Genomic DNA, 26,790 nt, shown 5'->3' with positions numbered 1-26,790 from the left:
ATGAGCGGGGCGGCGGCGGCGGCGAAGAGCGAGAAGCTGGACGAGGCTCAGGCGCTGGCCCGCAGCTGCGCGGGCAGACCCGACTTCCAGCCCTGCGACGGGCTCTCGCTCTGCGCCACCCACAGCCACGGCCGCTGCTTCCGCCTCCACTGGTGCTGCCACCTGGGATGGTGCCACTGTGAGTGAGTGAGCGCGCGGCCCCGACGGTCCCGACGGTCCCGACGGTCCCGACGGTCCGCCTCACCGCCCCCTCCCCTCCCGCCCCGCCCCGCCCCGTCCCGCGGCGGGGGTGCCGGCCGGCCGGGAGGAGCCCGCTCCCCGGAGCTGTCCCTGCCGAGGCGGCTGGCGGCGGGGCGGCAGCGCGGTGGCTTCGCGGCCGCAGCGGAGAGGAGCCCGGGGCCGAGCCTGCTGCGGTGGGACCCCAAACTTCGGGGCTGCTCCCGGAGGGGAGGCCGGGCGCGGCCGCGGCGGCGGTGCTCGGGAGAGTCGCCTCAGGGCCTGGCGTCCGAGCACCCCGCAGGCCCGGTGACGGCCGGAGGGTGAGCGGCGTGTGGCGCTGGCTGCTGCCTTCGCGCACCGCTGCTGCCGCGTACGGCTGTCCTTTGCGCCGGAGGAAGCGTTCACCAGCTACTTCGTTCTCGGTTCTCATTATTTTCTTTTTACGGGCATACGGTTTAGGATCTTTTGAGTAGAGAAGTGACTGCCTTAGGATATGTATAGCAGATAGTCACTGTTTCAAAATCCAGTGTTGATCCAACTCTGATGAAAAGGCGCCCGATGACTTTAATATCTGTATTCAAGATACTGATGTGTATAATCATGGAGGCTGGGATTGAACTGTGGATGTCCAAACATAGTTTGATGAATAATTAATCACATATAGCCTTGAAGAGCAGGCTTTTCAAACAGCGTGTCGGTACGAGGTCAGGAGCTGGTGATGGAGCTATGTACTTTGGTCGCGTTGCGTTTAGGACATCTTAAAGCCTGGATGGTCAGGGTTAAAGTTGGACCCTTATGTGAGGGTTGCTTGGTGCTGCTGAAGGTGTCCCTTGGCTCCTGACATCCCGTTCTCCTTTTAAGTCTGTCGCCATCTCTCCTTGTAATTTAATCTCCTACATGGATTTCCCCTCACACACGCTTCTTGCAAATTTTGCTTAATGGGGAAAAGGGCCTGCCTAAAAAGCCACCTTTATTTGGATGAGAGCTTCTGTTTGAATTAAATACACATTCTAGGAATTTCGTCCTGATTTGGGGTTCATTTGAAATCAGTTCAGAACAATGTGTTTTTTCTGTCTGTGCCCTGAAATGAGTACTGTGTGATGGCACAACTGGCTGCGTGAGAAAGTGCCATAGTCACCTGCTGCACAGGGTCAGGGATGTCTCGTTGGCATTTCATCGATGACACAAAGGCCCTCAAGTTATGACCTAGATACACTCTTCCAAAATTTCTCTGGTCTCAATTATTTGTGGTCGCCATCAAGATATACGAGCTTATAAGCACTTTGGAGTACAGGATCAGAGCCCAAAGTGGTGTTTATAAATGGGAGATGTTAGCTGAAATCAGTTGGGGATGGTCCTGGGAAGGGGAAGTCAAATGCAAAGACATTTTGACTGGAGACTTGGAGAAGTGACATTGCAGAGAAGGATCTGGGGATTAAGATGGATCGCAAACTGAGTGTGCGTCAGCAGCAGGAGGCCTTTGTGGTAGAAAATCCAAAACCAGAACCCGAGTCTTCACTTGGGGATGCATTAACAGGAGCATTGCAAGCGTGCAATTTAATTAGTCTCTTCAGCTCAGTAATGATGAAAACAAGACTGATGGGCTTAGTTTTGAGCATTGCACTTTAAAATGCTGTAGGAGGATTGGGGAGGTTCTGTAGGAGATCACAGTGATCAGCTTAGAAAATATGATTTACAAGGGGGTGCAAAAGCAAAGGGGCTGCTTGGGTTGTAAAAGATGGATGGAGGGAGGGGAAATGAGCTTTGCAAAGTGTAAAGGTAGCCTTGCAAAAAAAGCTGTGTTCTAGTCCTTCTCTACACAGACTTGGAAGATAACCAGTTGTCACTTACTTGTGGCAAGGAAAGTTTAGGTTTGGATATTAGAAAACATTTTAACTAGGAAGAGAAATGAAGCAAGGGAACAGAGTACTTAAGAAGGTGAGGAATCATCGTCCTTGAAGGCCTTTAAGGAAGGCTTAGACTGGTGTCTCTTAGGAGTTACACGGAGCTGATTCCCTCTTGGAAGGACCACTTGAGATCCCATCCAACCCTTAGCTTTCCTGTGGCAATCATAAGATTTAAAAATAATTATAGCTTTTGCAAGAAGTACAGACTTCCTCCTTTACGGCTAAGGAAACTTTGAGATACATTTGCCCAATGAAACTATGACTTTAAATGAAGGAAGTCACATGCCTCATTTTCTTGTTTAATCTTCTGAAAGCCATGAAGAAGTGCGCTCCCTTCTTGCCCCCTTATTTCCTAATGCAAATTTCAGAGCTTTGTATCCTGCTCCTGCAGAATGAGTTGAGTTGGACTTAAAAGGGGTACGAATGAGGCCTATAATGGAAAACTGTATAGAGGTCAGAAATGTAATTAAACAGGGTTGGGAGTTATCTTCCATAAACGCGGTGCTGTAATACTGACTTGGGAATCCTCAGAGTGTTCTTGAAAGTGGTTTTCTGTGACTCTTAAGAGCTGTATTGGGGTACAGAAAGCTCTACATCAATTAAAATAGCCTTTGAAGTATTATTTTCCATCGGTGTCCAAGGTCCTGGAGAGTGTCAGCTCAGTTAAAGTGCACTTACACTGAAAAATTACAAAAACTCACCCCCACCACAATGAGTAGATTGTCTCCTCATGTGTATTCAGGATCACATCTGCTTACTTCAGTGACAGAAGCAATTTAGCGTTGCAGAGCCACTTGGCTATAGAAGTAATAATTGAGAAAGAACATAGTCTGAATTCCCCAAAGCCATTTTTATTGGCATGCTCTGAAGTGAGCAGTACTTTAAGTGCTCTCTTTACCTCTGATGTTTCTCTGTCCGTAAAATGGCAATAATAGCTGGCAGGTGAGATCACAGAGCTCAGAGAACCTCAAGTGCTGTGGGTATCTGTATGACTTTCTGTGTCTAAGCCTGGGAGTTTATTTTGGGTCATTTTCAGTCTGTTTTGGGCTTGGTGTGGAGCAGATTTCCCTGTGAGATGGGAGGTGGTTCTCTAATGTGCCCCTGTGCCGGGGGAGCTCTGAACCCAACCAAAACCTCCATAAGCAGGCACACGTAAGATGTGCAGCACTGGGGGGCTTGGGGAGGCTGCAGATGGGAGGGCTGGCAGGGTGCATTGGGTGTCACTGGAGACGCCTGGCTCTGTGGGCGTCAGGGGTCTGGGAGAGCAGGCAGCACCTCGTATCCTGCTGCAATAGAAGTCTGCAACACCCTTCCCCTGTGTGCTGCCAGACATCTGCACGCCTGCTGACTCCTGTCTGCATGTGGAAGCAGGGTGAGGGCTCAAGCCTTCAGAGTCCTCTTCTCTGCAGGGAAGAAGGTGTTGGCCCAAGAGGTGTTTTGACTTCAGCCCCTATGTTTGTCCCATTACACGTCTCTTGCTTGCACTGCACCCTTTCAGTCTATCCCTGCGTGCATTCCCCTGGCCAGGGTGACAGCCCCCTGTTCACTTTCCTCCCATCCCCTCTGACAGCCTTTGTGGGGTTTTTATTTGTTAGATACAGGTTGAGAACCTTAAATTACTCAGATCTACTTTTTCCAGAGTCAGAGAAAACACGTGCCAGAGGCAGGTCTGCAGCAAGGTGCCTGACTTCCTTTCCTCACATCTGGATTTCCGCTGTGGCTCTGATTGGCACTGATGCTGTCTGCAAGGCTGCTGGCTGTGTGGTGGTACCTGCTTCTGTCAGAAGGGATCAGATCCTTGGGGTTACATCTGTCCTGACAGTAGGAGTTTGACTGTGTTTTGCTAATTTTACTTCCTAAGAATTACCTCACCAGAGAAAGCATCACGCTTGATACAGTTACAAGATTGGCTTCATCCCTGGACAGTACAAAAATAGGGTATTCCGTTGCAAGTGTGTTCATTTTTTAATCTGAATATCTTGCATTATGTTGAACACCTTGCAAAACTCTCAGAATGTTATGTTGTAGTTATTAAAAATACGTTATGAATAATGGTGCCACAATACTCATTTCACAGCAGTTGTATCAATAGATAGTAATTGTGCTACCTTGTATTAGCCTTTCTGTGATTTTTTTTTTCCCCTGGTTCAGCATCAGAAAATCAGGCTTTTAGTTACTTAAAGCCTCTTGCATATCTTATATTGAAAAATAAATGCAGCAAATAAATTTCAGTTCCACCACTTTTGCGAGATTCAGCTGTTTGGACTGTTTACAAGAAAACAAACTGAGCATGGGTGAAAGCTGTGAGGTCTCCTTTGGGTGGTCAGAAAGGGAAAACAGTTGCTAGGCTCAGACATGTAAAAAGATTGTGGTGGCAGTATGGGTTTTAAAAGATACATATTCTCCCTCACCCTTGTGTTTTGCTAAGTGGTGTATAGCACTTGCAGGTGTGCCTTGAAATAGCTTCCTGCTCCCTGGTGTGCATCACGTAATTATGGGACTGTTACGCCCTGAGTTTAGATCCAGACCCGGCAGTTTCTGCGTGAGGTCAGGCAGGCTTGGCAAGAAACCCAAGAAACTGTCATTCCTCGGCCAGGAGGAGAAACTGGGTTTTTGACGGGTGGCACGCTACGAAGGGCATGTGTTTTCTGGGTGGTCTTGCGGAGAAGGACTTCTCTGATCTTGGCCGTGCCAGCACGTATTCTGGGGACGCAGAATCAGAGTATATTTACATTTCTTGTTCATCCGCCCACTGAACAGGGAGACCTGGGTTTCTCTTCGGTCTCAGAGCAAGCGCCATTGCTTCCTTATTATGTCTGTTACGGGCATCTGCAGGTCCCCCGGAGGTGGACCAGCCAGTCGTAGCTTTGGATCTGCAGTCGGTCTCTGCTGTGTGCTTGGGCGGTGAGTGGTGATTATCCATCTCCCACAGCTCCTGACAGGGAATGAAGCAAATCGGTACGGTCACTGCACCTGTGTGCACTCTGAGCAGATATTTGTTTCTCACATTCTTCCCTACTTGAAATACCAGTGGTTTTATTTTATAACATTTTTAAATACAAACATTCATTTTTTGTCCCACAAAACTGGTGAAAGCTCTCTGTCAATGCCAGCCTTGATTATACCTCTGCTTGAGAGAAAGATGTGGTGTTGTGTGTCACATCGCATCTCCTACCTGTCCTCTGGCAGCGTACACGCCCTGGCCCCACGCGCCAGGTGCTGGTGTTTTCCCCTGCTACGTAGTGATGTGTGCAGCATATAAGTAGCTCTGTGCACATGGGAAGCGTTTCCGTGGTGCCTCTCCCACCTCTCGAGCGACAGAAGCTATCAGCAGGGGCTCTGACAATCTTTGAAGCCCGTGTAATTATTCAGACCCCAGTCTGCCTGTGGGAACCGTAAGCGGGGAATCAGCAAGGCAGCCTTTCTTTCCTGTAACAGATCACTGGTAAGTGAGCTAAAATGGTTATTGAAGGTATTCAAGTGCACCGTGACAGAGCTTGGGGGTCTAAAGAGGAGTTGTGTCTGCCTGCCAGCCAGCTTCTGTTGATCCCTCCATGTTAGAGAAGCAGCTACAGCCCTGGAGGGGATCCTAAAATAAGCCCTGGGGTGCTCTGCAGCATTGGATACATTGTAGATCTCCAAAAGCCTTGTTTTTGTTCTGGTGGGTTTTCTTTGCAGAGAAAGACAGAAAACTCTGTCTAAACAGCAATGCAGCAGTGGGGCTAGGAACTCTGGGGCTGGGCATTCTCTGAAAACACGGCTTGTCTTGGTAGGAGGATGAGTACAAATCCTAGGAGAAAGAGGCATTTTTCATTTGCTTTTGCTGTGAAAAGGATTTGAACATCCATCCAGTTTAAGTCCGTGTATCTGGACAAAATGTTTGTGCACAAGCAAGGCATTATGCTGAGCACCAGGCAAGAGCCGCAGAAAGGTGGATTTTAATGAGGATTTGCTGCCTGTGACTGTGCAAGATCTTCTCTTCACCTGTATTTTGAAGAGCTATGATATTCTAGCTTCATTTCACTAAGCTGTACACAATGAAGGAAAGAATGTCAGCTTAATATATTCTGAAGTGTAACTCTAAGGGAAAACACTTATCTGCCAGTTTTTATGGGTGCACCATTCTGGACCTGGATTGCGTTTTGTTGCTCTGGGTTTAGTTCTAATCTGCAAATCACAGTATGAATGTACTATTGATGCTGTGTCTCAGAAAGAGAACCCACATATGTAGATTCATCATACCGTGTGGGAACATCAGCGCCTTTGAAAGAACCTGCTGGCATTCCTTTTGAAATCCTTACTATAATGCAGTTATGTTTGGAGACATGCATGTTCTATTATTATTATTATTATTATTAATTATTATTATTATTAACAAAAGCCCTGATATCACTTAACAGGAACAGACCACAGGAAAATCTTTTAATTCAAGTTACTTGCTGTAAGTACATCTTGTAGGACTAACTCTTCTATGCCTCATACAGGATTGAATAGAAATCACTGCACTTCTTTCTCCAAAAGTCCTGAGAAAAAGGGGCCTTGTGTACCAAAACGCTTTCTGCCAGCCAAAACCTCTTGTTTGTCATGCATGACTATGAGGCTGTGTTTCATAATCTGTCCGTCCATCTGAGGAGCGTGATTCACAAAGAATTACGTCTGCTTGCCCAAAACTCAATGATCTGCTGCTAAGAGCCTCTGAGAGTTGCAGATAATGACACCTCTGCTCTGTAGCTGCTTGAAGGGTTAACCTGCCGTTTTCATGAAGCCTGCTCAGGACTAGCCTGAAATGACAAGGCTGTGGATGTTTCCTACCAGAAGCAAGTACTTCCGAAGGAAAAGTTCATTCACGTTCCATCGTGTCAGCTGGTGCGGTTGTCTGTGAATTCAGGACATTCTGAACAGCTTCGTGGTGAAGGCTGAGCCTCTGCTCCGGCTCAGAGATCTTCATTCTGGTAAAAGGCTTCAGGCACTTTTCTCACTGCAGAGTAACAGCTCAAAGATAAAATTTGTACTGGAGTACAGTGCCTGTGGCAAGCGTGTGGCTTCCTCCCTGGACTCTGCAGGTGAGGAAATCTGTTTGCCAGCTTGAATCTGCAAGCATGCTTACTCTGAGCACCTAAATGCAAAAGTGCATGACTGCAGTGCCTTCTAACACATTATCCTTACTCGTGGTTGATGCTGGATGTTTCATGTGTCTTAAACTGCAGCCCGTGGTCATATCGTTGCATTGCCCTATGAGACAAACTGAGTCATGAGATTGTCCTCTTCGTGGTTTCCATCCTGCAGGTCTTCAGAGCTGACTGTGTGTTCATGTTTGCTGGAAGCACTGAAGAGGGCATTCAGGTACTTGGCACAGGACCTCAAATTTCCTGGCAGCACCTTTGTGCTCATCAAGAATTTGTTTTGTCACTGCTCATGTGGATGCAACCAGCAGAGCTGGGCTTGTAGAGGATGGATATCTTGGGGTGTTTTTATGTAATGGCTCTCAATTTAACCAATGCTGCCTTACACTGCATGACTCACTTCAAGCCTTGGTAACTTAGTTCTGCACATCGGTAAGGCTATACCAGAAATTTTTGTTTCTATAAGGGACAAAAAGCAAAATGCTTTACTCACAAACATTGTATGATGTTCCAGAATGATAGCTGTGACAGTGTGGGCTTAGCTGTTGATGGATGGCACAAGCTTACACTAATGTAAAAAGCTGGCTGACAGTAGATTGGATTCCAGGTAGTGCATACTCTCTCTCTAAAGTGGCCCTGTTGTAGTGTGATGTGGTTTGTAGTGTGTTGTGGTTTTTATTCCAGCACCTTCATGAATCTATCTGTCCACAAGATACAGAGTGTGTTTTCATAATGGCTTTGATTCTTCCACTAATCAATTTTTATGTAGTGACTGATCACAGAATTCAGGAAGTGCAGTTGGTGCAATTTAGAGATGTTTTTGCCAATAGTTCAGTATATTCACATAGATGGAAGTCAAAAACCTACTGGGAAAGGAAAATCTGATTGCTTGGCAACTGGGCCTTGTTTTTAATATACCCATACTTTAATTTAGGCAACATAACAGTTGGAATTTATATATAACCTATGTTGTAAAACAATTTCAACAAGAGGCATGCATTTGTATTCTTGTTCTCACTGGTGGCTGCGGAGCTTGAGAGCCCACACGTGTGCTCTCAAAACTCCTTGTTTTGCTTGCGTACTTGCACCCAGCCCTGAAACCTTTTCCCTGCTGTGCTCGGCGAGAGCATGCTCTGCTGTCATCCCTCTCACTGCTTGACGCGTGATGTTGGTGCTAGAGCACACCTGCAGCTGTTTCAGGCAGGGTGCTTGGCTGCTTCACGCTTCGTGCTGTGTGGCTGCCTGTGTTGTTTGGAATTCCGTGCTTTGCTCATCCTGAGCCACATTCCAGGTGTTTGCACTCACTCACAAGTGCCTCTTGTCCTGGTGAAAGGCTTGCACGCCATCAGTTGTGTCAGAGTGGACTGATCAGCTCTTGCAGTTCTTCTGCAGTCCACCAGCACTAGCCTGTTGGTAGGCAGGGCAGGCAAAAGGAGACACCTTTTTCTTTGTTTTTCCTAACCTGTGCCACTAGATCTCAGCGTTCTCCAGGTGGTGCTGTGGGATGTTGGCCCTCTTGGTGTGAAACCGAGGGCGATGCTTTTACCTCTCTGCCAGCATTTGCTTACCCTGCCACAGCAGCAAGTGCTGAGTTTTTTCCCACCTGCACTGTCCAGCTGCTCTGAGCCATTTGCCCGCAGTGGCACTGTGTGACGTGATGGCCCACCTCCTCTGCCTTCAAGGGTGGTACTTGGTCTTTTATTTTTTCATGCAGAGCATTGCTGGATCCCACACCCCTCCAAGGGAAGGGTTGGCACCTATACCTACACACATCAGCTCCACGTGGTGACATATTCTGGGCGTAAGCAGGGAGAGTAGTCCTTTAAATTCTCCAGAAATATGTTCAGTAGAGGCTTGTAATAGAAATACAAAGATTGGTTTGAATGAAGTATGAATGGAAATGTGTGTAGATAGGCACCAGAAGAAGCGATAGGACAAGGGTTAAAAGAATGGCCTGTGTTGATAATAAGGACACTGTTCCCAGCAATGAAGTTGAAGAATGTTTTGTTTGTCAAGCCCAGAAGGCTCGCGCTCTGGTCAGGCCACCGCACAAATGACTCGTCAGCAGAAGACCCTATACTCTGACCACAGGAAGGGAGCAGCACAGGTACAGCACATCACATATACCGTTGTTTCTCCTGCCAGCCCACCAGGAAAACAGGCTGTAGCCATGAAAATGTGTCTGTTCCAAGCTACAAAATCCACCCTCCCGCCTCAGCTGTCTGTCCAGGCTGTCTCCTGTGGGTGCAGAGTGCGGGTCTTTCTTGCATGGTACAGTCCTTTGGAGAGGACTTTCCATTCAAGACTCCATGAGCTGTTCTGTTTATTTGTGAATTCACATGAAAACATTCTCATTACATACAGGGGCTCATGGGTGCCCCCCTGCAGCAGGTACTATGCTCTTGGAAGAAGACTGTAACTTGTCTCTCTAGTGCCTGTGATTTCTGTATACCAGGAAATGGCTTCATTTTCTAGGTAGCTTCTGACACTGATCTGTGCTTATCCTTCTTTGTTACCATATCAGCACACTGACTTTCTGCATGAAAATGATGGGATGCTGAAGCTTGAGCAGATGGTGCCCAGGGATGGTTTTGTAGAATAAATATTTAGCACTAAGCTGTTTTTTGCTATCTATCTTCTCTACTGAATTTAAAAAATATCTAGTGTAAGTTGCGGATAAAATTTTCCAGGGAAATGTGCAAAGAGTGGCTGTTCTCCCTTTTGGGGGTAGCTTTGTAAAGGGATGTTGGAAGGCAAATATCATTGGGTTCAGAGCACAGGTTGTGATAGCCAGCGCTTAGCTGCTGTGCTCATGGTAAGCTGTGCTTGTGGAGGTACCTGAGACTGTCTGCTACCCTTTTCATGCCTGCATTGAGGTGCGTGTCTGTTCTTGTAACCCAGCGCAGGGCTTTGCCGGAGCTGGGGTTAGTAGTACCTGTGATAAATGTGACACTTCTTACAGGTCCTGAAAGGAAAGAGCTCCTTTCAGAACGCACATCTGGTGTGCACTGGTGTTCATTGCTTTTTTAGGTGTCAATATTCTGTTCCCTTACAATAGTTAGTAAGCAAATATGGCCCCTTTAAGAGGGTTTATGGCTGCATGAAACATTTCTCAAGCCTCCAGTGTCACTTTTTCTTGAAGTCTGGTAAATCCATGTAAGAAATGAGAGGAAAGAGCAGGGATGATAGAAGGAAGCTCCAGGGTCTGTTTGCATTTAAGAGTTACCTGCTCTTAAGCGGACGTGCACAGAAAACCCTGAAAGGCTTAGACAGCTCGCAGCATGTACAATCATGATCCTTTTTGTATTTAAAACAAATTAATACAAAAGGACATTAAAATACAAATTTGATGAAGAAAAACTTGCTGATTTTTTCCCCCATCTTTCTTGGTTTCCTGTGAAAAGCTGATGGCTCATCAAGTCAAGGGCTGTCACAGCTGCCTCTCGCTATACAGCAATGACAGGGAACACCTCTCCTTCACATGAGAAGAGAACTGGCAACTGAACAATAGCGCTGCTGGGAGAGCCACTGTAGAAACATTGCTAGACCCATTCTTTTCTGTGCTTGGATGAGGTCGGGAATGGGATGGATTTTTTAGTGGCCTGATGTAGGTGCTTCTGTGAGAAAGTGCTGTTTGTAATGATACACTTCTGTTAGGTCAGAGCCTGCTAATGTTTCCTGATGTCTTTCCAAACTGCTAAGGTCCTGTTGCATGACTTCTTTTTCTTTTATGGTGGTGGTGGGGTAACTGGTGTTCCTTTGCAGAGTTGTCTTGTGTCCTTGGAGTCTCTTTTATGATCCCTTGCTGTGCCTTCTAGCTATGCCAGAAGTACTGGAAATGTGCAGGATGCTCTGTTCAAACAAATTTCTAGAGTGGGGAATGCAATCTCGGTGCTTTTTCAAAGTTGTTTGGAAGAAGCGCAGGGTGAAAGCATCACTTGCATTAAGGTGTTGCATCCTTATCTACAAGGCTCCTTCAACGTTGACAAGCATTGTAGGTACGTTTCATTATAATGACCAATAGCACAGTTCAGCTCTACTTGAGCTTGCACTGTAAATCTGACAGTGCCTCAGTGGCCTGAAATATTTTTCTTTTCCTCTGGTGGCTTGTTCCATGTCTCACGTTCCCAACGCAGCCCGTGATGTTTTGCTAGATACGACATGATGTCTATTCCATACAATACAAAGAAATGGAAACTGGGTTAGCAGTGATTTTTTTTACATGTGCCATCTGTAAATGTACTCTGGGTTTCTCTTTCCATTTGTTCTCACCCCTCTGGGAAAGCTATTACTATGCTCTAAGCAAAATGTAATTTGAAGCTATTATAGTCCTCGGTGAATATTTATGGTTAGGGCAATCTTTGTTTGCAAAGGTCTGTTGTCCCAAGCAGTGCATATAACTGGAGAAAGAAAGGAGGGAGGCCAGAGGCAGTCATTTTGTCTGCTGTTGCAGCCTACGGGGCTGGAAGGCAGCATCCTGGTGTAGGTGCTCAGACCAGTATCGCGCTTTCAGATGACCCTTCTACTTGCTGAACGCTTCTGAAAAAAGGTGTGGTGGGTACCTCAAGCAGGCTTAGGGTGCTGAGTGCCCTTCAATATACATTTCCAGATTGTGGGCAGCGAGCTTTGCTTTAGTCTGTAAAGGAGGAAAGCCCTCCGTCTGCCCCGACTTTCTGCTTTGTCAGTGGTGAAACAATACCCAGTTCCTTCCCATGCACAGGCTGGGGCTGACCGCGGGCCAGTCTGTTACAGCAGAGCTGTCTGCCACCTGTGCCACCCACCGCCCCAGGGATCTTGGAGAACCAGCTGGGTGTTTGACAGTTCATACGTTGTCCTTGGGCTACTGTGCCAATCCAGGCAGCAGCACACTACTCCAGCTTGTAGCTGTCATCACCTGCAAGACAACTTCATTTAGACGTCAGAGGGGTGTGCATCCAGTCAGCTCTTCCTAAAGAGACAGGCTTGTCTCTCCTGCCACACTGGTGAGATATGAAACAAGTCCCACAGGAAGAACGCTTGGTAGTTCTCCATCTTTTGCTATGAAGAAAGCCAGTGCTTGAGAGGCTGATCTCCCAGGTTTCCCCACGCAGAGAGATGTGGAAGAGCCCCTGTGTTGTGAATTCTCCTTAGACTAATGCAGAATCCCTCCAAGCTAATACTGTCTCCTGTTACACATGCATTATGAATACTTGCTTCGCCTTCTCTCCTTCAAAGCTGTGCGGTATTTAATTAGAATTTTTTTTTATGTTCTTCATAGTGGGACTGATTTCCCTCCCATGTAAGCTGATTTTTTTCTGGCAGGGCTATGTGTGGCGATAGGAGAGCCTTGCGTGGCTGGAGTGAGAATCTTGGATGACTTTGCAACCGAAGATCACTGGTGCTGTTAACAAAGATGTAGGTTCAAGCAGAAACAAGTCACCAACAATTAAAGAGCAGCTCTCTGCTGTTAAACCATGGACACCGACTGCATGCACCCTTTGGACACCCTTATTCAGTGGGAACGCACAGCTGCCTAAATGTCAGCCCATGTGCTTTGCCCTATGGTTGAGGTCACTGCTTCAGCCTCCCTGAATCATACGTCACAGCCAAAGGCACTGAAATCTCTGGTGAGATCAGAGCTGGTTCTCCTCCAGCACACCTCGGCTAGGTGCTTTCACCACAAGCACTCAGCCAGCTCAGGTGCCAGGGAGCAGTTCCTAAGCTGTATGGGTTAAATTGAGCCAGGTTATGGTTAAATAGTGTATGGTTAGCAGGTCTTCATTAACCCTGCTGATTTTTAGAGAGTGGGTGAGCTGACAGATTGGAGGGTGTAGAAATCTTTGTCCAAGCAGCTGCAGGGGAAAGAATACATACGAAAAAAGCTTTAATGTTTCAGTGAAAAGGTGTCTAAATGTCTTGCATGCAAACAAATAAACACAGTATGTATTGCTGACTTAGACTCGTAAGATCCACACCTGAAGAGCCACAGCAATCTTATATTATTTTCTGAAGTAAGTGCATTGCAATTCGTGGTGGTGTTTATTAGGAAAAGATCCTTCAAGGTAGCATTTTGAGAGGGTAAAACTTGAGAATTTGTTATGAGAAACCTCACTGCTAAAAGATGGATTTATTCTTTTTTTTTTTTTACTATGCCAAGCACGTTAATGAGTGTCAGAGGTAAACTAGAATATGGGGACCAAGGGAAGAGGAAAATAAAATGTTTAAGCAGCACCTCTGCTTATTTCATGGTTAAGTTATTTTGTATTAGCCACGGAAATTGCTGCTGTGTCTGTTCAGTGAGGATGCATGCAGACTGCTCAATTAGCAAAAAATCAGAAAGAAACGACCTCGTGGCTTGCTTTGTGGCTTGTATTTGTTTTTTGTAAGCAGGAGACACTATAATACAGCTTCCAATCAATCAACCACATAGTTCTGGTAATCAATGCTACAAAGAGGCTTTATATATAAATGCTACAAAGAGGCTTTATATATATATATTATACAGAAGTGTGCGTCTACTTTTGGGGATGAAAAATTTTCCAAGTTGCATGAGTTTGCTCAGGATCTGCAGGTCACAATAGCGCTCACTGCTCTGCTGGATTCTGCCTTAACCTACTGGCAGGTGTCACTGGAGGCGTGGAGCCAAGGCTTTGGTGAACAGCATCCATCCAATTTAACAATAAAAATCATATTTCTGTGAACAGAGAAGCAGGGAGATGAGCACTGCCCAGTACTTACCTCCTTGGACACGTTTGGAATAGTTGTTTTGCAGTTGAGTATTGGCTTTAGTGTGTGCTAATTCGGTGGAGGATTTGGTTTTTAGGCTTTTACAAGGGTCAGTTGAATAATGAAGAAATGGAAAAACAATCAGTCCTTTTTAATTGTGCACAAACTGCTGTCACTGTGTGACTGGGATCAGACAAAGAGGTGCAATGTTTATGGAGGATAATGCTTTGCAAGCATGTAGCAGCAGAAGGTGTAGGTACTGGTGCAGGCTTTCAGTTGTGACAAATGGTTAAGCGTAGCCTACATACCTACTTCTGAAGTCTGTCATTGTCTTGCATTTCATCATATCATCTGTTACCATATGGCTGTCATGGATAAGTGAGACTTATCATGAAAATAATTTTGGCAGAGCCTAGTTTCACACATTTCCTGTCAAACATCAAGGAGAGGAACGGGCTCTTGTTTCCTCTGAGCCCTTTTGCCATGGTGGTGGAACTGCAGAGCCAGAGCTGTGATGCTTCTCCATAGCAGCTATTACAGTGCTCAAGAGCTTCCCAAACTTCTGCAAATGCAGCAAATGGCTTTTCACAGAATTTGGAGTTTGATTTTTGGACATGTGTTCGGCACGTGCAGTATTTTTCCTTCACTGAATTACCGTCTTCCGCGTAGGCAGCGGTGGCAAGTGACCCAGGAAACAACTTGTGATGCAGTGTCTAGTCTGGCATCTGTATTTGTGCAAAACGCTGTAATTTACGGGAGCATTCATCAGCACAGCTCAATTGCAGAGTTCTTCAACTGACTTGGTTGGAATAAATAGGCAATAAATTACGTGCTGGCATATTAAAAGGAATGTATCAGAATAGGTGCTCAAAATACTATTTTATCATAGACTTTTGCCAGCTGTTTGAAGTCAGCGAAAATATTGCTGTTTATTTCAGTGGGAGTTCTATCAGACCAAGACATATTATAAGGGAACTTGGGGACTTGTGCTTTTGGGATAATTTTCTGTGAAAAAGACATCCCTGCCAATCCTGCAAGCTGCAGGGGCGGGGGGTGATCTTATTTTTAAATTTCTGCATTTATTTTTCATAGGAGGCATCATGGCTGATGCGTTTACACACATTATGTAGGGTGAGGCGTTGTAACTGAGGCTGTAACCACAGCTTTGTCCGTGATCCAGTCTGACAGTCCCAGCTGTGGGCACCAGCACCCCTTAAAGAGGGACCTCATCATGTTTTAAAACAGAAGTTTAATCTGTCTAAAATAAACAAACTTGGCCCTAAAACTAGCTGAAGCTGAAAAAACTTATAGCAGAATTCTAAAGAAATGTAGAAATCAGTTCATGTAGAAAATTCTCTTTTTTCCGTTGGGCGATTGCTGCTTTACCCTGGCAGAGCTTGTCCTTGGAACGCGAGGAACAGGTTTCAGCCACTGTAAGGTCACACGAATGGGGATCTGAAATCCTCTGTTAACAGAATAGCCGCTGTTTAGTTCTACCCTGAAATTAGTGCCAGCAGGGCAGATTTGAAACACGCAGAGAATTACCACATGCTGCTGCAATGGTAAAACAACCAGCTGAGCTCTCGGGTAACACCTCATCTCCCCCTGCCGCCACTGTTTTGGGGGGAAAAAAACCCAAAAAGTCAAACTGATGAATCAAGGATTCATCATTCAATGTCCATGCTGTAAGCTACCTTAGCGTGATGTAGCTTTCTTCTCCCAATGTCCCCCAGCCTTCTGCCAGCACGTGGTGGTTATTTTAAGTGGAAAAATATAGCCCTGTTGTGCAAATACCTTTTTTCCTTGATCCTGTTAAAATCTTCACCAAGGCCTTCCTTGGACGCTTCAAATAGAGGTGGCACGAAATTGACTTGAGAAATTTTTTTTCACTAGTATCTGTGTTTTATCATTGGTTGTCAATGGAATGGAAGAGGAGCCCACACAGAAGTGCTCCAAATATACGAACAAATACAGCATCATGGTTTCAGGCAAGGGTAGGCTGCATTTCAGTTGCCATGAGCTGAATTTTATCAGACACTATTCCAACCAGCAGCATGCTAATCGGTTGTCCGTGTTGCTTTGCAAGACAGTAGCATATTTAATGATCACTAATTTCAAAGGATTTCTGGAGAACAGTGTATGGCAGGAAGCCACAGGCTGCTGCTGTTACAGTGGGCTATGAAGCTAGGGTCTGCCCACCTGCCCTGGAGAGCTTCCCAGAGAAGTTGTGTCAGCAAGATTTGAAAAATACCCAAGGGACCCCATCCCTCAGTGACTCCCAGAACTGAAATAGCTGTGCCGCTGCTCCGAAGGGCACAGGAAGAGTAAGAGCTCTGCTCTGCCCGTGGTTGAAGTGTTCAGTTGTTTGATGCTAGTACTTAATTCCTCTGAGTCACAGCAAGTTTAGAAACTAGACCATGGTATGTTAAAAAGATGGCAAGTGGAGAGGATGTCTTTGTATTTTCTGCCATCCAGCCATAATCAAACAGGAGGGAAGGGAAAAAAGCTTGTTTTTTTTCACTGAGCTTTTCCAGTGGCTCTGTTAACAATTATCATTCCACAGATTGTAGGAAAAAAATGCTTAATGAGGTATTCGAGGGGAGCTGGTCAAATCTATTCACAAAATGTTCTTTTCCCCTGCCCACCCACTACCACTGTCTCGCTGCTCTCAGTCTGGCTTGGTTGGCTGTTTTCTCCCTTGGCACAACAGGGGTGGGCTTTTCTCTTCAGCATGTCTGGTGCTCGTTCCTCCGAGCCTGCTTTCTGCCTGTGCTGGCCTTGCAGTCTGCCTCTCCCACGCTCCAGTGATCCCGGAGCTCTTCTTTTGGCTCTGCGCTCTTTGTGGTGTTTCCTCTGTTCTCCCCGTCCTTCGGCGATGGGGATTTGAAGTCCCAGCAGAGGAGCGCAGCCGACTTTCACATGAGCCATTTCCCTTCCAATACCAACAGCACAGCAGGGGTGGGAAAAGCCTTCCCCCGGCGCTCAGGGTTTCCCCTGGTGACGTGCTGGAGCTGGGCTGGCAAAGCACAGCGGGTGCGTGGGCCCTGGCTCGTCGGGGCTGGCAGAGCCAGCGAACACCCCAGAGCTGCTGCAGCCAAGAGTTGGGATCTCTCAGCCCGCCCCATTGCCAGTGCTTTCAACAGGTGGCTGGGGCACCGACTGCTACGCTGGCTGGGAACTTGTTGCAGTCAGAGCTCTTCCCATGTCTGGGAAGGATTCCCAGGCTGAGGATGGGATTTTTTACTGCAGAGGCATGGTGGGTGGAGCGGGCAGAGGAAAGCCCTTCTCTCCTGCTGCTGACCTGGGCCCTGCTCAGCCTCCCTGAGCAGAAACACAATCACTGCTCCGATTTTCCAAAGGAATGGGTAATTCAGGAGAGAAGGGCTGCACCTACCTCTGAGCTGCAGACACAAAAACGTGTGGCAGATCTCATCACAGCGCAGCCAGATTCATTAATGCAGCGAGACTTTGGTGGCTTTCTGCTCCTTACCTGGAGAGCTTCAAGCATCAAAACAGTCCTTCAGTGCTTTGATACTTTTTCTGTCTTTGCAAAGCAGTATTTGCAGCTTCTGCATCAAAACTCTTCCGAGAGCCCTGCTACTTGCAAGTCTTCTGGAAATTTGTGCTTTCATAGTGTATGAACCCCCTAGGGAGACATGAATCTTTCAGAGGCTTCATGCAAATAAAATGCAGCATTTTGCAGTCCTAGGCACAGCCTCAGGTTTCTCTGTTTTTCCTAACAAAGTACTGATTTTCTGCTCTTTTATTTATTTCTTTCAGTAAAGATTTTCAGTTCACTCTTGGTTCAGCTCTACATAACTAACATAATCCTGTTTTCTCCCTACTTAACCAGATAATCAAGATGCTAAAGGCATTTCTATGGCTTGGGAATTCCCTTATTTTCTGCCGTAAAATTCTAATTGCAGTCATGTATGAACCTCTGGTTTATAATACAGAAAAACACGATTTATTCCCCAGAAAAAAAGAACATGGAAACACATGCAGGGGGATTCATTGTAATTTGGAAGAATAATAATATAATACAATTTAGATCATTGTAGCAAAGATGTAAGCTAGAACTGCTCTGTGTTCAGTGAAAAAAAAGTCTTTGAGCATCTTTTCAGTTTTCTTTCCCCTAGAAAGGGGTGCAGGCAGACTTGCCGTCTGTCCCACTTCTTAGCTATGGAGTTGTGCCCCTGGAGTTAATTTTCTGGAGTTAGTGATGTCCTACAGATGTCTTCGAAGCAGGGGCAGGGAGAGGAGCAGGACTGGGGTAAGGAAGGTTATGCTTACCTACTGTGTTAAGCATCAGAGAATCTGTATCAGGAGAGGACTAAACACCTTGAGGCCATTGAAAACAGAGCGGCTGCTGACTGCAGGGAACCGTTATTATTAATGGCCAAGGGCAAGCATCATGTCATGAGTTTGTTTCTAACATAAAGATAACAATCTTTAAATGCTGCTTTTCTGTTTTCCCTGCAGGTAAATATGTCTATCAGCCTATGACACCTGTAGAGCAGCTTCCCAGCACTGAAATACCTGTTCGCCCTCGGGAGTCTACAAACACCATCCAGATCTCCGTTTCGCTCACCGAACACTTCTTGAAGTTTGCGCCTGTCTTCCAGCCCCCTCTGCCCCCTGACTCCCCGCAGTTCTGCACGATCGCAGACCTCTTCATTGACAATTACCGTGTGAAATGCATCAACGGGAAGATGTGCTACGTGCAGAGGCAGCCTCCCCCCGTGCCCCACAAGATAAAGCCTGAGGAAGTCCCTGTTCGCAATGCCTTAATCACGAAAGAGAGCAATACACCAAAAACAGATCACTGCTCATCCCCTTCCAGCTCTGAGGACTCCGGGATCAATGCGGTGGGGGTTCACTACGTGGAGTCGTGTGACGAGGACACAGAGGGGGTGGCCGAGCTAAGTTCAGAAGAAGATTACAGCCCGGATAGCAGCTGGGAACCAGATGAATGCCCACTCTTGTCACCCTCACAGTGCGAAATGGAAGTGATTGAGACTATAGAAACCACTGTGTGATCCAGCAAGTTGGTATCAGATCAGTCCAGTTCCCACTCAGTAATGTTACTTTTGTAGTATTTATATTTTCTGTTTTTTCTGACAATCCCTTTTTTCCAGTGCACTTGATATTTCAGATTCCTCATGGGAGTGTGGTTACGGGACTTGCATATTGGTGAACTAGCAGCAGCCTGAGCAATGTTACCATGTTCTCAGCCTGATCAGATCTCCCACATCTGCACATAAGGTAGTGATAAATCTTAAGACTTTTATAGCTGAAATAGGCCCTTTTCCTGGTCTGGGTTACATCGTATACTACTCATACAAGGATGTGCCACTCGAGATGTTTCCATCTGTCAGGCTGTTTGCAGTGGGCCTTCAAAGCACAGAGGGTTGAGCTGGTGCAGCACGCCTGCAAGCAGCAAAACCAAGTTGCCCTTATTCTTTCTCAAACAGCTACGCAAGGTGTGGCGACAAGAGGCTCTTTCTGTCTCGGTCTGTCCTTGCGCATTGTCCATCCTTTTCTCTAGTGCTGGTGTGACCCTTCTTGAAGGCTGTTGGCACCACTCTTCCAGCGGGTTGGTATGGCAGGCTAGAGAATGCACAAAGTGCCTCCAACTTTTCTCCAGGCTATGCAGCGAGCATCTGCTGAGTTAGGTCAGGCTCTGAAATCTCCTGAGAAAACAACTGTTGCTCCAGAGGGGGATCAGTTGCCTGGATCCAGCTGGTCCCTTTTCTCTACATGGATCTCGGGAAGGGGATCTGGCTTTTGCAGCTCAGCAGGAGGGGGAGTAGGCAGAGATGAAGCACGGCCATCTAACCAATACCATGCTAGACTGGGGTGTAAAATGAAGGAAGTGACTACCTCCAAACACACGAAATCCGCCCTTGGCTTTGCCTGCTGCTTCCTCCTGTGCTGTTTGGTACCGGGCACGTGCACTCAGTACCAAATGGCCTCAGGGCCTGCATTTGCCTGAAGAATAACAAAATTAAAAAAAAAAAAAAAAAAAGTTTATCAGCCACACCACTGTGTCGGCAGAGCTTGGGGACAGCGTGGAGGTGCCCGGGGGAGGTGGCCCACGGGCTTGGTCGGTAGTGCGTGTGCTTGTTAAAATACAGCCTAAGGTCATTCTAGCAGAGAGAGGAAGCTTCGGCTCCCACTCCTTTGCACCCAGTTCAAGAGCGGATTCTGAACAGGGGTTTCCTCAAATAGCTGGTAAGAGCGAGCTGGCTCACTGGTGGTTTGGTTTCGGCCGTGCTTGACGAAACAAAAATGTTGTTCTCAGAAGATTTCAGTCAGCTTGAATCAGTTGGAGTCAGTAATAACTGTGTTTTCAACAGCATTACTGAATTTCTTTGTGTATTTGCTGTTTACGTTTCAAAAGTCATTGGTGAATATAAGGCTGTATAAATGTGTACAGTTTAGTGACTGATACTAGATTATAGTCCGTGTTATAGGATGGCTCATCTCTCTCACTGTATCCTGACAATGTATTACTAATTTTATACACTTTGTAATCAGTATCTTTAGAAAACGTTTAGGCAACAGTGTGTGTATGTGCACATGCGCGTGTGCTAGGAGTTTACCATAAATGGTTATAAAGTAATACTGTACTTTTTAGACTAACACTTTCAGACAAAAATAATAGGTTTTATAGTTTTGATGACTTACTTACATAAAAAAGTGCAATGCTTGTTAAATGAGGAACTTGGGCCATTGCATGAACAGATACATTCTTACAAGGCACCTGAAAATATTCTCTTTTTCTGAGGGCATTTAAATGAAGGCTGTAGTAAAACTAAATAGGATTTATTTCTTTTTTAAGGGCGGGGTTGTCTTTCTTGGTTAACTAAGGTTTCTAACAACGTTTTAGTGTCTTTTGACCATTCAGACACATTCCATAGGTAGAAGGAAGCATTATGTATAAACCTACAGCATTTATTCATATTTAATCTTTCAATTGTAATCTGAGTGGAGAGCTGAAAAAGCTCACTCTTGTGCCTGGCCTGCCTGAGCTTTCTTCCCAGCGGTGGCTTCTCCTTCCCGGGAGGACGGGGTGGGCTGGCAGATGCATCCTCTCAAGAGACTAGCAGCAGTGGGGCCTTTCCCGAGGACGGGGTGCTCCTCGCCAGCTCTCGCTGCGGGCGCCAAGCACAGGAAAGGTCATCAGGACCCTCTGACGTGGCATGAGCTCACCTTGTTTGCAAGCAAGCAGGAGCCGCCTCCTCCTGCTGTTAGGGGGCACAGGCTGTGAGCGTAGTGAAATGCAGTTGGGTATTTATGACCAAGACTTACCGTAAGATCCTGTGGTCTTGCAGGTTCATATCACTGTCGTCAGGATACATTCTTAACTGTAAGTAATTAGCAATATTCACAAGCTGTGAGTGTCTCCTACCCAGGATTTGTTCAGATGTCTTAAGCACAATAAGCTGCCTCTTCCTTCTGTTGTACCTGTAAAACGTCAGTGGAGCAGCCTGGTGTGGGACAGGGCTAGTTCTGGAAAGCGTTTCAGCAGCCAGCGCAGTGGCAGGTTTCTCACTGTGCTCCATCACGCACCCCAGTTCAGAAACACGCTCTTCACAGAAACGTGATTTTTCTTTGCACAAACACTGGCGTAGACGTGCTGTAAGAGACGTGCCCTGGGCGTTGCTCCACTCTGCCAGGGAGAGGTGTGTATATTTCCTCTTTAATAAAATACTAAACAACTGAAGTTCTGCTTGTCCTAACTAACTGTGTATTTTCCATACTGCAGTGAAACATTCTGATATTTCCAGCAAAGGAAGGGTCACTTACGGCTTCAGATGGCGGCACCCAAAACACACACCTACTGCTAGGCAGAGAAGTGTAATAAGCAGGTGGAGTGCACCAGGCCCAGCCCCACCTTGGGTTTGGGCACCTGGTAAGTACTGGGGCTGGTGGGCAACCTCACAGCCCCGTTCTCACTCACCTGTAAAAGAAGAGCTGCCCCAGTCAGGGGGGAGGACAGTGGGGAAAAGAGCTGCAAGCCCACGCTGATGTCTGGGAGAATTCAGCTGGCTCCAGGCCCTTGACTTACCTCTGACCAGGTTCACATGTGGCTGCAGGCTGGAAACATCAGTCTGGGGCACCGTTTTGTAGTTCTTAATGCTAGTGGGAAGAAAGCGAGCGCACTGGGTGTGCCGGGCCCCAGGGTGCGCGGTGCTGGCACTGCTCCCCAGCCAGGTGGGCTCTGCACAACAGCTGGCACTTTTGTGTTCCTTGGAGGCAGCAGCGCTGCCCCGTATTCCTGCCATCCAGCGTGAGCTCTGCACGGACCAGCCACCGGCTCTGTGCATTCGTTCTGTGTGCATGGAGAGCAACACCCGCCTGGTGCTGTGTTCTTCCTGGGGGTGGCTGGGACCCTGAGGGTATGGTACCCCAAAACACCCAAGTGCTAGTGACAAAATGAACAGGGGGAAGAGGTGAGATAACAATCAATCACCAGACAAATAACACACATTGTTAGGGCAGGATCTGGAGTGTGTTTCCAAGCCAGAGGTGACAGTATAGAAACACCACTGCTATTAGGTTGCAGCTGTGTGAGTAGAGTGATGAAGGTGCCGCTGGGAAGGGACGCTGCCCAGCTTGGTATTGCAAAACAGCGGGTTGAGCTTAGTAGTGACAAACCTCTCTGACCAGCAGCGCCCATCACACCGATCCTCTCCCCCTTGCAGCCCCCAAGGGCCTGCAGCACCTCTTTACACACATGCACACCCTCCCCCTGCCCCCCCTAACACAGGTACAAGGTGGCGAGAGGGGAGGGTTGTGCTGCACCCGCAGTGACAAGATGCATCTTTCTCTACCAGAGTTCAGTGGCAGTTGTACTAAGAAAACAGCAGCCAGCAGCACTGCCAGACCATCTGCCCTCTTACCCGCTCCCCATGTGCGACAGCTCACGCAGGAAAGTTCAACCAAGGGCCTTTTTAATGGAAGTTTGTAGGAACACACCGTGCGCAGGTTAGTTTGCTCACATGTGTATTGTTTTCTGCACTCTTCAGCCTTTTCCAGATTTGCCTGTTCTGTGCCCTCAGACTCCACAGCTCCTGCCATGAGACAGTGGGCCAGGCCCTGGCAAAATGACTGCTTTTAGTAGGACTACAATTAAAACTCAGGTGTGGTACCTATCCAAAAAAACAACACAGCACCGTGAAACACAGGCTCTGGGCACAGGACAGGCCATGCTCCTCCAGTGGAGTGGAGCTGACTCGGTTATTTGGCAAAGTTCCCACCGCTGCCGTGAGCCTCCGGGTCAGTGCAGGTAGCCCAGTGCTGTGCGGTGCTTCAGCACGCTTGGTTTTGCCCCCAGAGCTCACAGCTTCCAGCCCAGCTGCCCCATGGCTGCCTCAGTTTAGTGAGAGGCAGCAGCAGAGCTGGGAGATCACCCATTGGTACAAACCCACCAGCGCCTAGCAAGACAACACCGCACAGAGGGTTCTGGGAGAGGCGGCAGAGCGGGGGAAAGTCCAGCGTTGCGATGGAAAGTCTTCCCAGCTCCAAGGCCTGAAACCAGCCGTGGCCTCGCTGCAGCCAGGGCTGGAGGCAGGAGCGCTACTCTTCAGCCAGCGGAGGGGGGGCCAGATGGAGCTGGAAGTTCTCGTTCTGGAAGACACTGCTGGTGGCCGGGTCGCCATGGGAAACGCTGAGCAGCCCGTGCTTTTCACTACCGTGGCCGCGAGACAGTTCTGTCAGGAGAGCTAGCTGCAAGACAAAACCCTGACAGATCACCGTCCGGCGGCCTGGGCAGACTGCCTAGAAGCACTCGTGCAAGGTGCAGAAAGACAAAGTGCTCATGGGGGGGCTCACCTTTTTCCTGCAGCAATTAGAAAAAATTTAACACGTGTAAAGAAAAGGGAATATATGGTATGTAGTGACCCTGTAGAGCTCGGTGCAGGACAACAGTCCTGAACTAAGCAACTTTCCAGGTGGTTTTAGGTTGTTTTAAGGTTACATAATTGAAAAACAATCCCAGAAAGAGCTGAAAGTGCCAACAACTGCAGTCAAAAAAGCAGGAGGCACAAGGAAAATGCAAGGGACAGAGGGAGCTGCACTCTCCTTGGGACAACAAGGGGGGCAGGAGGGAGCCTTCTGTGCAATCGATTGCAGGAGCCACACAGTGTCTGGAGGGGAGGTTATTTGCAAATCTAAAAAGAATCTGAAAAACCTCACACCATGGACACTTTGCAGGCCCAGCCCCAAAGCCAGAGGCATTTCCATGGTTTCACTGCCAGTGAACTCCTCAGCTCTGTCAGAGGCAGCGTGGCTGCCTTGTGATGTGAAACAGCCAGCTCTACACACAGTAAATTGCCAGCACTAAATGACACCCAAGAGAAAAGCCAAAGCCCTTGCTGCCAGTGCTAATATCTGGCTTGACAACATGCAAAATACCCTTCACCAATTTAAAACTGAAAGGAAAACAAGTGGTACATACTCTGGAGGTTCCTCGGTTGAGCCGGCAGAGTTGGTCAAAAGCTTGGATTTGCTGAGGATCCAACACAGACTCTGAACTTGTCTGATAAAGAGAGTGAGAAGGTTACACAAACAACACACAACAAGATGCCAAGCTCATATACACAGAAATTCATCCCTGCTCCTGTCCTTGGGCCTGGAGCAGCTGGTCCGCAGCCTGTTCGGGGGGCTTTTTTAGCCATCTTTCTTCCGGCTTGAAGCCACTGTGCGCACCTTCCTTTTGGAAAGAAAAATCCTGTGGTTGCACAAAGGACAGAAATACCCTTACATCCACAATGACTTATCGTTGGGGTCTGTAGCTGATGGCAGACAGACAAACAGTACAAAGTTACCTTTGGGGGAAGGGGGAAAAAAAAAAAAAGAGAGGCAGAAAAAGAGAGAAAGAAAAGGAATGGGAAAACTCCCCCGCAGCCAGCTGGGAAGAGAAGTAATGGGTGTCTGCGGATGAGCAGCCTCTCCTGGGTTCTTCCCCAGGCAGCAGCAGCTCCCCCCAGTCCTTTCTCGTCATCTCCTGATAGCCTGCCCCAGCCCCGCTCAGCCTCCCTGCTGGGTCCCGACACAGCGCCGACTGCAGCACGCTGTGATCGGGCACAGGTCGTGGGTGGCTATTACTGGGAATGACTGCTGTGCCAATGACTGTTATCTACTAATGGTATCTCTCCTAAGGTCCATATTTTCCCCCAGTAGGATGTTACGGAGTAAAAGCTAGGAAATGAGGGGTGAAAAGTGGGGGTGAGGCAAGGTGACTCACGCATCAGTGGCAGCCACGTCTCCTGAGAAACCGGACACAACAGACATCGCGGTACTGCCCAGCAGTGTCAGCGTTTGCGGGGTACGAGCAGTTGGGTACAAGGGTAAGTGTCTCCCCAGCAGCGCCGGGGCAGTTACAGAGTTGCAGGTGAGGGCAAAGAGAATGGCAAAGAGAGGGACCACAGCCTGCAACAAGAGCATTAACACAAGGAGGGCTGCATACATACTCAAACTGCTTTAAAAGGCATCATTTACATATCTCAGGGAGAGCTGACAGAGCATCACAGATTCTTGTAGGTTTGTTCCATTTTATCACATCACAATGTTTCTATTTTGAATGTTTCTGCTCATATTCCAAAGCAAAAGCATCATCAAGAAACTACAACAGGAGCCAGGGAGAACAGCCTCCCTCAAGAGCAGCAATCTGGCATCTGTTGTCTCTGGGGATCTATTTTTAAGGGAACATTCAATGTTCATTCTCAAATATTTTCCCCAAAATACATTTCCCAAAGGCTATCAACCCAAAATGCTACAGTCCTACCAGTGGGTACTGACTGAAGTTGCATTTACTTTAAACACTCTTTGGCAATGGATCAAGCCCAACATGAAGAACTAGTATCGCTGCCTTCAAGGAGTGCGATCAACTGGAATCAAGGCTGAACTCCTGGCCCCATGAAGGCAGAGGGGGCTTCACTGTTCCTCTGGAGTCAGGCAGGGTCACCAGGAGTCGGGACCGTTCCCGGTCAGGCATAAGTGTGCTCCTCTCTGCACTTAGAGGCTCCTACCAGCAGCGAGGCCCTTCTGCCAGGGCAGCCATTCTCCTTTGGGGCTGCAGCGCATTCGCTGCAACACCCAGCTTGCTTTGTACTTCTCATGCTTTATGGTGTCTTTAAAGAGCATGTTCTAAAGCTCTGTGAAGATGACTCCCCATCCTATTTGGGGAAATAAGCGCGTGCTACAGCGACATGGTGCTGTGCAGGGCACAGCACGCTGGCTCCCAAGCTTCTCTGGAAGAGCTCGCCATCAGCTCTTCACAAGAGCCAGCAAGACTCAGCAAACACCCTAGAAAGCACACTCCCATAATTATCCTAAGCATGCAATTATCCTAAGCCTGGAGTACACTGCCATCCGCGTTTAAGGTACAGCTTGTGGCTGCTGCTGCCTGGGGGGCTGCAGTCTGCATTACAGCTCTGTCTCACGGCCCTGGAGAAGCGCCCTACATCCTGGACAGAGCTAAGGGCCTTTTGGACAAGGCTCTTGCTGAGCAGCCCTGCCCAAAGTGGATGGCGAGCTGTGGTCTGCAACGGGTCAGGTCTGGGGGCAGAGGGAACAACATTTTGCTGGAGATCACACTGTCTTAGTCTTCGACTCAGTTTTTAATCACTACCCAAGGAAAAAGGGAAACGCTGCTGGCAACTGTGCAGTGAAAATCAACTAAAGTGAGCTGCCTTGAAAGAAAGTTACTGTGGACAAAACCTGGAGCACAAACACTGTGGGGAGATGGGTATGCCACCACGCAGAGCACCAGCACTGGCACCAGCCTTGGCTTCCCCAGACGACACAACGCTCCTTCCCAGCAGCAG

At 47.6% G+C, this 26,790-nt stretch overlaps 2 protein-coding genes across 9 annotated transcripts in view; one reads left to right on the top strand and one right to left on the bottom strand.

The window, feature by feature from the left end:
* Positions 1-21,663, top strand: LOC309594108 (UPF0524 protein C3orf70; the record flags this gene model as incomplete). Its single annotated transcript, XM_082319405.1, has 2 exons — positions 1-178; positions 18,437-21,663. The coding sequence occupies 2 exons, from the start codon at positions 1-3 to the stop codon at positions 18,991-18,993; spliced, it is 735 nt and encodes a 244-aa protein (XP_082175531.1). The 3' UTR covers positions 18,994-21,663.
* Positions 21,664-22,909: 1,246 nt separating this feature from the next.
* Positions 22,910-26,790, bottom strand: part of VPS8 (VPS8 subunit of CORVET complex) — an 89,957-nt gene continuing 86,076 nt past the window's right edge. For all 8 annotated transcript variants that reach the window (XM_082319522.1, XM_082319519.1, XM_082319520.1 and 5 more), the window contains 2 exons: positions 24,420-24,500; positions 22,910-23,689 (listed from right to left, as the gene is read on the bottom strand). In XM_082319522.1, the coding sequence (XP_082175648.1) occupies positions 23,540-23,689; positions 24,420-24,500 (231 nt within the window). In that variant the 3' untranslated portion in view covers positions 22,910-23,539. The remainder of the gene's footprint in view (positions 23,690-24,419; positions 24,501-26,790) is intronic.

The sequence above is a fragment of the Platalea leucorodia genome (assembly GCF_965183815.1).
Source record: "Platalea leucorodia genome assembly, chromosome: 8".
Lineage (NCBI taxonomy): Eukaryota > Metazoa > Chordata > Aves > Pelecaniformes > Threskiornithidae > Platalea > Platalea leucorodia.
The sequence above is the reverse complement of the archived record's forward strand: the minus strand, read 5'-3'. Positions and strand labels throughout refer to the sequence as shown.